The 13,594-nt window shown below is 42.0% G+C and overlaps 1 protein-coding gene across 1 annotated transcript; it reads right to left on the bottom strand.

Annotated features, from left to right (window-relative positions):
• Positions 1-958: 958 nt before the first annotated feature.
• LOC114640141 (arylamine N-acetyltransferase 1-like) lies at positions 959-13,136 on the bottom strand. The gene is made up of 2 exons (XM_028789054.1): positions 13,009-13,136; positions 959-2,981 (listed from the first exon to the last, which is right to left on the bottom strand). The coding sequence occupies exon 2, from the start codon at positions 2,973-2,975 to the stop codon at positions 2,103-2,105; it is 873 nt and encodes a 290-aa protein (XP_028644887.1). The 5' UTR covers positions 2,976-2,981; positions 13,009-13,136; the 3' UTR covers positions 959-2,102.
• Between the last annotated feature and the right edge of the window lie 458 nt (positions 13,137-13,594).

Below are 13,594 nucleotides of genomic sequence, written 5' to 3'. Positions count from 1 at the left end.
CAGCTTGGGCTACATGAGCCCATTTCCACAAACACAAAACAAAGCAATGACCCTGTGGCAATGTTACCTATACCTTTGGTAATACCTCAGCTCTTGCTTTTCTGTTTACCTTAATATGATCATTACCAGACGAAGACTGCAAATACTGGGCCATCCAGTGTGAACTAGAACCCTGGCATTGGAATCTGCATGGGGGAGGGTATTCAAGAGGCCTCTGGGCTGGATTACTGGGGAGCAATGGGTTTATTTTAAAAGTTATCAATAGCATCGGTATATAGACAGAGGGACACAGTGAGACGAGGCTCCAAGAATTTTTGAAGCTCAGCTCCATGGACAGTTTGGAGGGGTCTCTGAAGAGAATAAGATGTGGAAGAGGAGGGAGCCTCTTTTTATCTTTTCTGATTCCTAAGAGGAATGTAGGTAGGGGGTGGGGACTTGGTTGTGTGACAGCAACTGGGCTAAAGCCAACAACGCTTCCCTTGATGGTAACTGGCTCTGGGACTTTCTGTTAGCTTGGGACTCTCAGATAAGGAACCCATCAATCAGTACCCATAGCTAGAGAAAAAGGCTGCTTTAAGAATTGTGACCTGAGCTGGGCGGTGGTGGCGCACGCCTTTAATCCCAGCACTTAGAAGGCAGAGGCAGGCGGATTGAATGAGTTCCAGGACAGCCTGGTCTACAGAGTGAGTTCCAGGACAGCCAGGGCTATACAGAGAAACCCTGTCTCAAAAAAAAAAAAAAAACAAAAAAAAGATTTGTGACCTGAACAGAAGCTAGATTCAAACATGAACCTTAGGGAGTCCAGTCAGAGAGCATGACATGCAGAGAGGGCAGATTCAGACTCTGAGGCACAAGTCTTAAATTTACATCCCTGGTATCAATTCGCAGCAAGCACACGGGCAGCTGGCTAGGTGAATAGAGGCTTAAGCAAGAGTGCGGTAAAGAAAGCTAGAAAGACTTAGAAATAATTACCACTGTCATTTATTCATTCCTGAGCAAAACACTTTTGCATGCAGTAGAGCTGTAAACCAAATTCTGGGCTTCCAGCATATGAGACCAGCATTCTAACCTGAGAAATACCCCCATATCTCCATATTTGTGGCCTTTATGTCTGGTACTAAATAGATGTCTCAAACTCCATTTTACATCTTGAATCAGATCTACAAGTTTACCCAGTAATGTGCTTAGGGTGTGACCTCCAAGAGCCACTAACCATTTTTGTGGCTTCTGTCAGCTTAAGTATAGAGTGGAGCAGAAGAATGACCAGGGTTATTACACAGGGGTGAAAAGGACACACATCATACAGAGCACCAACCCTTATATCTCAATACCTCCAAGAAACCTTTGATCCATTATAGTAGCCAATACTATTTTAATATAGTTAACATTTAATATACTTGACAATGGTTTTTTTCAGGTAATATTATAGGCTATAAAGATTACATGATATATAAATCATTTAATTCTAAATACCAGTACTCTCATAGTTTGAAAAAAAATCAAATACAAAAATAACTGTGTCTGCAAAATTAGCTCTGCAAGAAATTCTAAGCCGTGTCCTTGTCTTGGCACCTATTCACAGATCCTGAGTTCATTGGCTTCAGTTCTGTTTCAAGGATTGGGAAGTTACCTGGATCTGAAATGATGGCTCATTCTTTGCTTTATTCTGATGAGCGTGGCTTCTTATAAACCTTCGGCACCAAGTTTAGTCTGGGTGAATTTAATACCTGTTGTTCTCTGATTATTCATATTCAACCATTTTTTTATGTGAGTTCAACAATAAAATAATGTTGGGAGGTTTTTCTACAAATGAATAGACTCCCAAGATTTCCACATCTTCCTTAAGTAATTTTTGTTGATTAATGTTAAAAGGATTGTCATTGCATCCATAAACATTTTTATTTAATTATAACTCATACTTTTATTGGAGAAATGACAGGACAATTAAGATTTTTTTTATATAAAATGTAGGAAATAGAAGATCTAACAGGTCATTAGTTGATCAATATTAAACTGGGTGATTTCTGTTATGGATACATTTGAATATGTTTAGAATGTTTAAGACTATGAAATAATAATGGAGAATAATTTTCCTCCTTACCCTAAATAGTTATAAGTAGTTCACCATGTTTGGGCACAAACTTTTTCTCCAAAGATATGCCAAATGTAGTTTTCAGTATGTCTTCTATTTCTTCCTCATTGACGTTCTTAAACTCAACCAGATCTACATTGTCCTTATAACTGAATCTCCTACTTGTAAAGGTGGAACCCACTAAAAAGTGAACCCCTTCGAAGGTCTGCAAGGAACAGATCGACGTGCCTACAAATACAGACGATGGCGATGTCTGAAGGTAGGTATTCACATATTCGAAATCTTCGATAATGCGGGGCTCAAGAGTAAAGGAATAGATTTTTCGATATTTGTTCTTCTCAAGGAGGTCTGAGTTAACAAATTCTTCGTTCGGAACATACTGTTCTCTTCTGATCTGGTCAAAGTACCAGGTTCCATTCTCCTCTGTCAAACGGAAGATGGCAGGCACCTGAGGCTGATCTTTCCCAGATATCAATTCCACAGGCTCCCACATCTGGTAGGAGCCTCCATAAGCAGAATCTACAATGTAGTTCCTGTCACCGATGGTCACCTGTACTAGAAGGTGGACCATTTCACTGCTGTACTTATTGGCTGGAGTTATGTAAACATAACCTCCTAACATTGTAGTTTTAAAGCCCATTTTGGTCAGAGCCCAGTACAGCAGATGATTAACCTGGAGACACCATCCACCCCTCTTCTTCCTTACTATGTGGTCAAAAGTGGCCTCTAAGTCCAGATGCATGGCTTCTCCACAATGCATGTTAAGATTCTCAAAAGGAACTGCTCGCATATAGTGCTGAAGAACTTCAGTTAATGTGGCCAGGTCCAATTTATTTACTGAGTTCTTGTAGCCAATCCTTTCAAAGTATGCTTCGATGTCCATGGTCCCCTAAGGCAAACAAAATGAAAGCAGACAAACATTACAATTCTTGTGGGTATCCCAGTGTTGGCTAACTGTAGCTAGAATGTACTGTTAACATGTATACATGAAAAAGGCCTCTAAATAACTCATGGGCAATCAGATCGCTACTATTGAATGGCTTGCTTTAACTGCAGTTCATTAAATACCCTCTGTGACCCTTAAAGGAATGTTTTGTTATTTCTTGTTTCTTTCAAGTATTTGAAGGTAGAAAGTAAAACTAAATGACCAGTCAAAAGACAGATTAGATGTGGTTACCTTGGTGATAAAAGATAAATATTGCCAAAAAATAAACTTTCAACCAGTTATTCACAAAAATGGGAGAATTATGCAATAGAGAACATGGTGGCCATGCTGAGTGACTCATTCTATCACCTCACTTAACTGAGTGAGGTGATATACAAAACTCCCTTCTCAAAGATTGATACTGATTGATCAACTCATTCCTTCACTGAACAAAGTATTTAATGAACATCCTCTAGACACTCGCTATGTTTCTTTGCTCTCCAAAACATTTGCATTTCATTGGCCATTAAAATAACACATAAATAATTTTAAAACAAAAATGAGAAGTGTGTGATAGCTGTCCACAGGATAACTAAAATAAAGAGACAGAGAGTTTTTATGTGAACTAATATGCTTCACTCGCCCTCGAAGGATGGTAGCTGACAAGCCTCGTGGGTATGTGTGAGGATGGTGGGTAGAAAGTCTTCAATGAATATTCTAGAAAACGAGGATGACTGGGACCTGTCTCAGTGAGAAGAGTCGACTGAGATGAACTCTATAGGCTTATAGGCTCGGCCCCACATTTACCTGGCAACAGCCAGGTATGCCTAGCTTACTATAAAAGAGGCTGTTTGGCCCCTCACTCTTACTCTCTGCTCTTTCTTTGTTTCTCTTTTCCCCTTCCCCTCCTCCCTCTCTGACTTTATCCCTATTCTACTCCCTTCTCAACTCCCCTTCCAATGCCCTAAATAAACTCTATTCTATACTATATCTGTCATGTGGCTGGGACCCCTCCCACCTCACCACTCCTAACTCTATCAAACACATCCTTGGTTCTTTTACTTTCTCATAAAACCCAACACTCACTGTTAAAAATTGTCCTTATGGCCAATGGGGAGTTTTGCTGGAACTGAGATGAACAATGTAAATGACAGAAGGCTTAGACGAGTATTATATTGTGACAATACCTGCTGCAGTCAAAATCAGATTTCTGGCTAACCTATGGATAGTGGGCTGTCTATATAAACCACTATCTATGATCAAATGCAGTCGGCAGTACCAATTCAAAACAATTACACTGCAGGGCCAATGCCTGACTCATAACGTGTGTGGTTCAAAGGCATCAGTGAGATGCTATAGAGACTTATCTTCTCCAGCAGAGCCAAATCCACTGTAATGATAAAAGACAAACAACAACACTAACAACGAATATGCAAAGGAAGAGGAGGAAATTAGTACCAATGCTATTAGCGGTCAGGTAATATGAACTCTCCACTCCTGAAAATCACTTTAATTAATCTATTTAGAAAGTGTTTGGTAACCTGCTACCCAAGAGCCTTATTTTATTGAGACTTTGAATATGGCAATAGAATACAGACTTTGAGATGAAGCCCTTTATCGTGTAGCGCACTCTGAAATTACATGACACAGAGGGGCTGGCCACCAGATCAATGAGGATAACCTATACATAGGATTTTTCTTATACAAATATCCTCCTCCTATTGTCAGAGTTTTCCACTTTCTCCATTACTTATGTCTGCAACATCCCCCCCTACATCATTGGCTCTGTTACACCATCACCCTCCCTTGGCATTTAGACAACCTCTAAAATCTATTATTCAGTCCTAGAAAGAACAAATTGTCAGAACATCTTAAACTCTTCCTGGCCTCTATCCCAGAATTTGCACAAAGTATGTCCGGAAGAGAGAGGCAGATTAAACCAACTGGGGAAAGGTAGCTAGCCAGCATGCTTTCTAATAGAAAATTGTAGTTCTTTTTAAGCGCTATTTTTTTTCACCATCACTATCCCTGACTCCGCCCCATCCCTTCCCACCTCGCTTTCCTCCATGCATCTTCTCTTTCATTAAGAAAAGTTTTCCTGCCGGGCGGTGGTGGTGCACGCCTTTAATCCCAGCACTTGGGAGGCAGAGGCAGGTGGATTTCTGAGTTCAAGAGTTCGAGGCTAGCCTGGTCTACAGAGTGAGTTCCAGGACAGCCAGGGCTACACAGAGAAACCCTGTCTCGAAAAACCAAAAAAAAAAAAAAAAAAAAAAAAAAAAGAAAAGTTTTCCTTAAGATAAAATGCTAAAATATACTGATTGAAGAGCCATCAGAATCATCAGAATGGAATCAATGTTTGCTAGGGACCTCAATACTAGTCACACTTTGTAGTCAATCCATAATTTGGGTAGCCTGTGCCTAAGCATCTTTTAGTTATATATTATTGAAGCTGAGATTTAAGATGAAATCATGAAAACATAGAGAGTAGTTGCCAAGAATCTCAGAAGTGAAACACTAATGGGTCCGCATGTTCACGTGCAGTCTCTGTGAAGCCATAGACTCCTTCCTTTATACTTCATTATCAAGTTGAAAAAGAGAGAGAACACATGAAGGGAGCCCACTGAGAACCAGTAGGCTCTTCATCCCTGTCGTGGGATGTTTAGCGTAGGCTGATTGTCAGGTTTAATGCCGTAGAGTGTTTCTTCTCCTTGGTGAAAACTGCAGAAATAATAAAAATAACTTCAAAATACATGACATGATTTTTTATCTTTTTTTATGTACATGTGTGTGTACCTGCTTCAGTTTATTTGCACCATGTGGACCCAGCTAGCCACACAGACCAGAAAAAGGCACCAGTTCCCCAGAAATTGTGAGTCACCCGATGTGGCTACTGGTAACTGAACCCAGCATCTCTGCACAAACACTACCTGCTCTTGACTGCTTAGCCATTTTTCTCCAGCCCCAACACAGCTTTTATTATTAAAAACAAAGTGGTAGTTTTATGTAGACCATTAATTATGAAAGATCCCTAGATATTCTAAAAGAGAATTGACAAAATAGTAAAGTGGACATCTGATGTACACGGGGAAGTTTATTCGAAGACTATTTTGGGCGTGGGTAGCATCGTGACAGACACTACATTGCGAGGTCTACCAGTCATAAGTCATCTAGCAGCCAAGCAGATGACTAATTGCCATGGGACAGCAAGTATGGACACCAAAACCAGTGTGCAGCATCAGCATCTCATCTTCCTGTAGGAGATGACTGTATTTGGAAGTACTAGGGAAGGAAAACAAAGTAATATATTGATAGAGGGTGGGAAAGGGAAGAATGACCATTTACAGAGAATCGCCATGAAAAAGTCTCGTCAGATTCATTGTCTTTTTCTTCCTCTGGCAAGACTGAAGAATCCAAACCTAACAACAGTCAAGTAGCACACCAGCCACAGCAGATTTGAGCAACAAATAAACATAGAGAAAAGGTTATGAATACATGACTATAATGACAAAGCAAAATGAAAACTCACTAGGCAATTGGGAGAAGGGAGACAAGACATACATGTGAAAAATTTCATACCAAGAAAGACAACCATTAGAACCAGTAGAAGAAACAGAGCAATAGAAAGAACTTCCTTATAGGTATTTGACAGTACAGAGTCTCAATAATGTAACAATGCATTTTGGGGCTAGGAGATGTAAAGTGCCTGCCACATAAGCATGAGGCCCTGAGTGCACATCCTGCGGTATGCATCTATAACCAGTTACAGGAGGGACTGGAGACAGATGGGTCCCTGTAGTTCACTGGCCAGTCAGCCTTACCAGCTCAGTGAACTCTAGGTCTAGTGAGAGATCTTGCCTCAAAGATAAAGGTGGAGCATGACTGACGAGAACATCAGGGGTCAGTCTGTGGTCTCTCCATGCAAGCCACATAAGCACTCATCCAAGTGAGCACATACTTCAGAAAGAGGGAGAGTTAATTTTCTTTTGCAGTTGGGCTTTCTCCAGCCATAGCTAATGGTCCTGTTGCTTTGAGTCTGTGGTGGCACAATGCATCATGGCAAGACTGTACTGTGCAGAAAGCTGCCTGATTTGCTCAATCTGAGAAACAAAGAAAAAAATAGGAAGAAACCTGTCTCTCCCCGAATAGTTGGAAAGCTTGTGGCTTGCAAATCAGAGTGTGAATAGGGAACAAAACCTATTGCAATATACCTTTGGATGGTCCTTACTGAAACTACAGTGTTCTTCCCTTAGCCGAATGGGCTTATGTTCCTCCTTAAATGCAAAAATTTATTTACTCCATATCCAAGACCTCAAAAGTTTAATTGTCCAGTATCACTCAAAGGTCCAGCTCAGAATTCTCTGACCTTCAAGGCAGCCTCAGCTGGCAGCCTCTGTGCAAACTTAGAATTTAGAGTTCCATGTTGCTGAGAAACAATGTCCCAAGGTTAGACCCTCCTTCCAAAAGAAGGACACAGGTCAATAAGTCAATAAGAAACAGTGAAAACAAAGAGATGAAATTCTAGTGGGGCAAAGTGTAAGCCTGGATCTTACCAGTCAGTCACACAAGTGTTGCTACTCAGAGCTGAGCATTATTATGGGAAGGAAATCCAGCTTTATTAAGATATACTAGCCTGAACAGGTAGATGGTCAGTTTCTTACTACAATGGACATCTCAGACAAACCATTCTATAATTATAAGTGTCCTTCCTCTTCTAGGCTTCGTCCAGCAATCCTTTAGATAAGCATATTACTTTCCTTCATGTTAAGCATTATGCTTTCTTTTGATCAGAAGACAAAAAGAACATATCATGGTAGCACAAAGGTTTCCACGTAGATATGCAAATGATATGATATGCAAAGACCACAAGACATAATCAGTCCAAAAACTAAAGAACCATCACTGATTGAGGTACTGTGGCCAGTGCTTACGGCGCTGGTTCCAGTTTCCCTGCAGTAGTTGATTTGATTGCTTTAAGTTATAAGAAGGTTCTTTGGGCAGAAAAGCTACATAGCGAATCATGCATAGCTACTTGATAATTTTGGTTACTCAGGGAATATTCTTTTCTATTCATTTGATCCAATCCTTTAATTTCCAATGACTGGATTTCCAGTGCAGCCAAGCTTCCCTCCAGCAGATCTATGAATCAGTCTGCTGGTCTCTGATTACACCAACCCTACCCTTTCACACACTGCCTCACTTCCCAGGATTTTCTTTCAAATCTGAGTATAAACCTGTATGCCTGTGACTCTACTAGTTTTGTTTTTAAGTGTGTGTGTGTGTACCTGTAGAAGTCAGAGGACAACTTGAGAGAACTGGCTCTTTCCTTTTATCATGTGGTTTGTGGGTTTGAAACTCAGATCATGCCAGGCGGTGGTGGTGCACGCCTTTAATCCCAGCACTTGGGAGGCAGAGGCAGGCGGATTTCTGAGTTCGAGGCTAGCCTGGTCTACAGAGTGAGTTCCAGGACAGCCAGGGCTACACAGAGAAACCCTGTCTCGAAAAACCAAAAGAAAAAAGAAAAAGAAACTCAGATCGGATTTGGTGGCAGTCACCCCACACCCACACCCATACCCACTCAGCAATCATGTTTACCAAGACTCTAAGGTCTTTCACTGGTGCTCATTAGACCCACAGTTGGACAGTTTTCACTGGCAGCAGCTTAAAAAAATGATAAGGAAGGAAAGCACAGTTCCTTCCTTTATCGAAAGACTCTGCCCTAGAAAACAGGAGACAATTTTTCACTTTTCCATCTTTGAATCTGAGAAGGAAGAGAGCTAGCTATTTCTAGAAATGCCCCCACGGCATCCTTCCTATTTGTTATCCCAGTGGTCATGCTTGGCTTCATCATTTTATGAGACTCAAGAACTTAGCTCTTGTTCATGAAAATTATATGTACCTGTTATGGCTGAATTGCAAGTTTTCCAAATCTTGCAGTTCTGATTCTTGCTGAGCTCACTGCAGTCTCCCTGGCTGGCTGCAATCAACTGATAACATCTATGTCACTTCCTGAAACTCTGTGCTGCCTTGAAATCTCCATTCAATAAATTACCCCTTCAATTCAATAAATTACTACCTTCAAGCTCATCCTAACACGAGCCTCAGGGGATCTTTGACGTGGTGTGACTTGGGTAGCCTCTAGTCCAATTCCCAGTAAGTTCTTCCATCTCAAACTTCAGCCTCATGTCCACAGTTCCATTTGTATTTGGCTTTCTGAAAACCATGTTAACAATCTGCTTAGGCACTCTTGCACTTCTCAAGACACACCTCAAACTCCCCAAAAACTCTTTTGTGAGGCAAATCCAAAGGTTTCTGAGCCAAACAATTCTGAGTCACAGCAATGAGCCCTCAACCCCCATTACTTTTCTCTCAGTCAGTTTTCAGTTTCAGGATATTTTAATTTTGTTTCCCAGTTCTGAGACCATGGTCAGTTGTCCTCCACTTTGCTTAGGCCTCTCCTGAGGCAATGTATCATGTAGTGGAACAAACTTCTCAATTCATAACATTAGGAAAGTCAGAGAGGAGGAGGAGGAGGAGGAGGGTGGAAGTCCCAACATCATGTCCAAAGATGTACCCCACACTTGTCAATTGACTATAAAATTACCCACAATTCCTCAATGCTCTACCATCCAGCAGTGGCAGAGTAGGCTTTGAACCAAGAATTTAATGAATGTACCTTTGAAAGACTATAGCATCTCATTTTGGAAGAGCAGCTCCATAATTACAGTGACGGCTAATAAAGGACAAATCCATTCCAGAGTCAGGAGATGAAAGGCAGAAACAACAAGGCCCCCAACACCACTTTAGAGGAGAAACAGCAAATGTATGTGAGGAGAAACAAACGTGTGTCTGAAACGGGAAGGGAAATGGGAGAAATTGTATCCGACGAATAAGCGGGACAAACGCCTGGAAAAGTCTGATGCTGGAATATGTTGTCATTAAATCTGTGGAAGGCAAAATGAAAGTGAACTGCCTGGCCATGCAGCAAAGAAAGTACTTCACAACAAAGAAATTCTCCATCTGGTGCCAGAATGTTCCGCAGACATATTCCGACATAAAATAATGAAACAGTGTGTCCAAAGTATTGAAGGAAAGTTGCTGCCCTCAAAGACTGCTCTGTAAATACTTCACAGAGGGGAAGTTAGCCTCAAAGGCTAACAAAAACGAGAATGACAATGACTATAAGCTCTCAAGGAAGTGCTTCCTCTTCCTCGCTGGAGAAGAAATAAATGAAAAGGAGAAACTAAGAAATGAGGGGCTGCAGCAAAAGCCTGCTGTGAACAGGAGATTTTTAAATCTAACATAGGATGAGAAAAGGGTGATTGTTATGACTGCTGAAGAAGCCTTGTCTTTTAAGAAACTGGAACGGAGAAATCAAAAATTGAGGCGGCAGAAATGGCTTAGTGGTAAAGACCACTGGCTGCTCTTCCAAAGAACCCAGCTTTGGTTCCAGCACCCAGATGGCCCTTCACAACCAGCTATGTCTCCAGTTCTAGTGCAGCTGATACCCTCTTCCGGCACATACATGGTACACACATATGGCATGAAAACACCTACATACATACAATAAAAATTAGGGGCTAAAAGTGTAGCTCAGTGGCTTAGGTGCTTGCCTAATATGGACACTGCCCTTAGTTGCATCCCCAGCATGGCAGAAACAGATGGAGAAGCCTATGCCTGTGATGCTACCACTCAGGACATGGAGGTAATTGAGAAGAAGTTCATCCTTGACTACTCAGAGAGTACAGGACATCTTGGTACCCATAAAATCCACACCAAAGCAAAAATAGCAAAACTGGAACCTGAAGATCAAAAAAGACCAGAACTAGAAAGATCTGGTCCAATACTGTCTCATTGGAACTATCAAAAATAAATGTATTTAAAATTAAATAGCTTATTTGAGCAGACAGCAATTGAGAAAGCAAGCCAGAAGCATCAGATCCCAAGTGGTCCTATATTCCAAAGAGGCTGTAGCTGGAGACAACTTTCCTAAAACACAGACAACAGTGCAAAGGACATATATTCAATTAACTAAAGAAGAAAGACCTTAGAGTCTAAGGCTTAGCCACTGGTTGGTGGCTTCTGACTGGAACCTTAAGAAGGCAGGAACTCACCAGGCGGTGGTGGCGCACTCCTTTAATCCCAGCGGTTGGGAGGCAGAAGCAGGTGGATTTCTGAGTTCGATGCCAGCCTGGTCTACAGAGTGAGTTCCAGGACAGCCCAGGCTATAAAGTGAAACCCTGTCTCGAAAAACAACAACAAAAAAAACCAAAAACAACAAAAACAAAAAAAAAGAAAGAAAGAAAAACAAAAAGCCAGGCAGTGGTGGCACATGCCTTTAATCCCAGCACTTGGGAGGCAAAAGCAGGCAGATTTCTGAGTTCGAGGCCAGCCTGGTCTACAAAGTGAGTTCCAGGACAGCCAGGGCTATACAGAGAAGCCCTGTCTCAAAAAACAACAAACAAAACAAAAAACAAAAAAAAAGGCAGGAACTCTAGTGGCTTCCTACAAATCCTGAGATAGAACTTATTCTGATTAAAGTGAGGGAGGATGCAATATGGAGGACTGGAGGTGTAACAAAGCTTACTTTATATAACTTTATAACATTACCTTATGTAACTTCATAACATTGCTTATCCAAAGCAACCACACAACACTTACAAATACACACAAAACTGACTGGGTTTGATGGTCCTCTTGATGGGCACAGAAGATAAATAGTGAAGCATATGGACCCCATAAACTGAGGGCATGTGGGACCTGGTAGGATTCAGGAGCAACAGGGTGGAATCGTTATTTGGACCCAGGGGTTAAAAGAAACTTAGTGAAAGAAAACAGTTCAGAGAGGGGTCCAGGAAGCTTGTCCTAGAAACCATCCAGCCCATGAACCAGAAGCACACCAGAGCAGAGCACGAAGGCCCCTTGTTCTTGGGCCTTTGCCTTGGAAGGCTCCTTACCCTTATAGAACTCTGGACTGTCTCTATAGTCTGACTGAAAATGAAGCTGGTACCTTGTTAATGAGAGGAAGAGCTCATTGGACAGCCCAGGCTGTCCTGGAACTCACTCTGTAGACAAGGCTAGCCTCAAACTCTCAAACTCAGAGATCCACCTGCCTCTGCCTCCCAAGTGCTGGGATTAAAGGCGTGCGCCACCACCGCCCGGCGAGTTCCTGCCTTCTTAAGGTTCCAGTCAGAAGCCACCAACCAGTGGCTAAGCCTAAGAGTCTAAAGTCTTTCTTCTTTAGTTAATTGAATATGTCCTTTGCACTGTCTGTGTTACTCAAGCCTCCTTTTCACTGTTCTTTCCAGCAAGACAGAACATACCTATGAGCATACCCCTGGATATCACAGATGCTCAATCTAACAAGACTGGACACTTAGGGCTATTGGGCAATTTCTTCTCAGCTAGTGCAAACTGAGCAAGAAGTGTTATCAGTTTGCTCCCTGCACCGTTAACTATGCCCTTTGGGACTCTCCCTGTTGGAGACAGAGGACTAGTAGATATCAGTGTCAAAAGATGCCCCAAGGGAAATACAATTGTAACAGTTCTCTGGTAACATATATACTTAAACCTCACAAGACTTTTAAGTAGGCACCATCATTAGCTCCTATCTTACCGTTAGGAAACAGAGTTTTAGACAATCTAAAGAGACTTACTCTGATTCTCTCTGGTAATGTGTCCTAGCTATGCCAGCTACTTTGAGCCAAGCATCCCTCATACCACTGGTTCTAGATCTTCCAATGCTACAGTTCCTCGTGATGTAACCCCAACCATAAAATTAGTTTCATTGCTACTTCACAGCTGTTGTGAATCGCAATGTAAACATCTCTGCTTTCCAATGGTCTTAGGCTACCCCAGTGAAAATGTCGTTCGAGTCCCCTAGGGGGTTGTGACCCACAGGTTGAGAATCTGTTCCTTACACCCACCAGTGCTCTGTGAAACATTTACACAATTAGTATGACCACAGAGCTTTCTGAATCACTTTAGAACTTGCCTTTTAGGCCTGGGTAGAATTCTGCTTACTGGTCTTCCCGTGAAACAAGGTGAAATCCCGGTTTTGAAGAACACTGCAAGTCAGTCCAGCAGCCAGGGAGCTCTTCTTACCCGGTGTAGCAGGGCCTGCGACCAGGAAGCTAGTGGGAGGCTATATACTCCTAGCCAAGGTCTGCAGAGGAAGAGCTCATTGGCTGTCCAAGTTGCCCTGCCCCAAGGCTGGTTAGAATAATCCCCTGGCTCTCTGGGAACTGTAGTTGCAGAGTCCTGCTTGTCTGTGGGCCTGTTGAATCATTTACAGAGAATGTACTCAGGTTAGTATTGTCTGACAGTTCTCATGCCTCAGGTTATGAAGGGTCTATTCATGTTGTTCCTGCTGCAGTGAGCCTGAAATCAGATGATTCCTGAGCAGACGTGGAAGGTTAGAACATGGGAAAGGGCCAGGCAAAGCAGATCCAGTACCTAGAGAGGCAGGAGAGGCTGGTATATTGTATTCACACTTGTACCCTTCCCCTGGCCTTGAGCAGGCCTGAGACCCCTTGTTTACCACAACAGATCAAGTGATAGGATCTAGTTAGCGTTACCCA

This window comes from Grammomys surdaster, unplaced genomic scaffold, assembly GCF_004785775.1.
Source record: "Grammomys surdaster isolate TR1022 unplaced genomic scaffold, NIH_TR_1.0 125780, whole genome shotgun sequence".
In the NCBI taxonomy this organism is placed as follows: domain Eukaryota; kingdom Metazoa; phylum Chordata; class Mammalia; order Rodentia; family Muridae; genus Grammomys; species Grammomys surdaster.
This window is presented reverse-complemented; position numbering and strand designations above follow the sequence as displayed.

Bases quoted from the DNA above. Each gene is read 5' to 3' on its own strand.
- LOC114640141 (XM_028789054.1), bottom strand. From the start codon at position 2,975: ATGGACATCGAAGCATACTTTGAAAGGATTGGCTACAAGAACTCAGTA.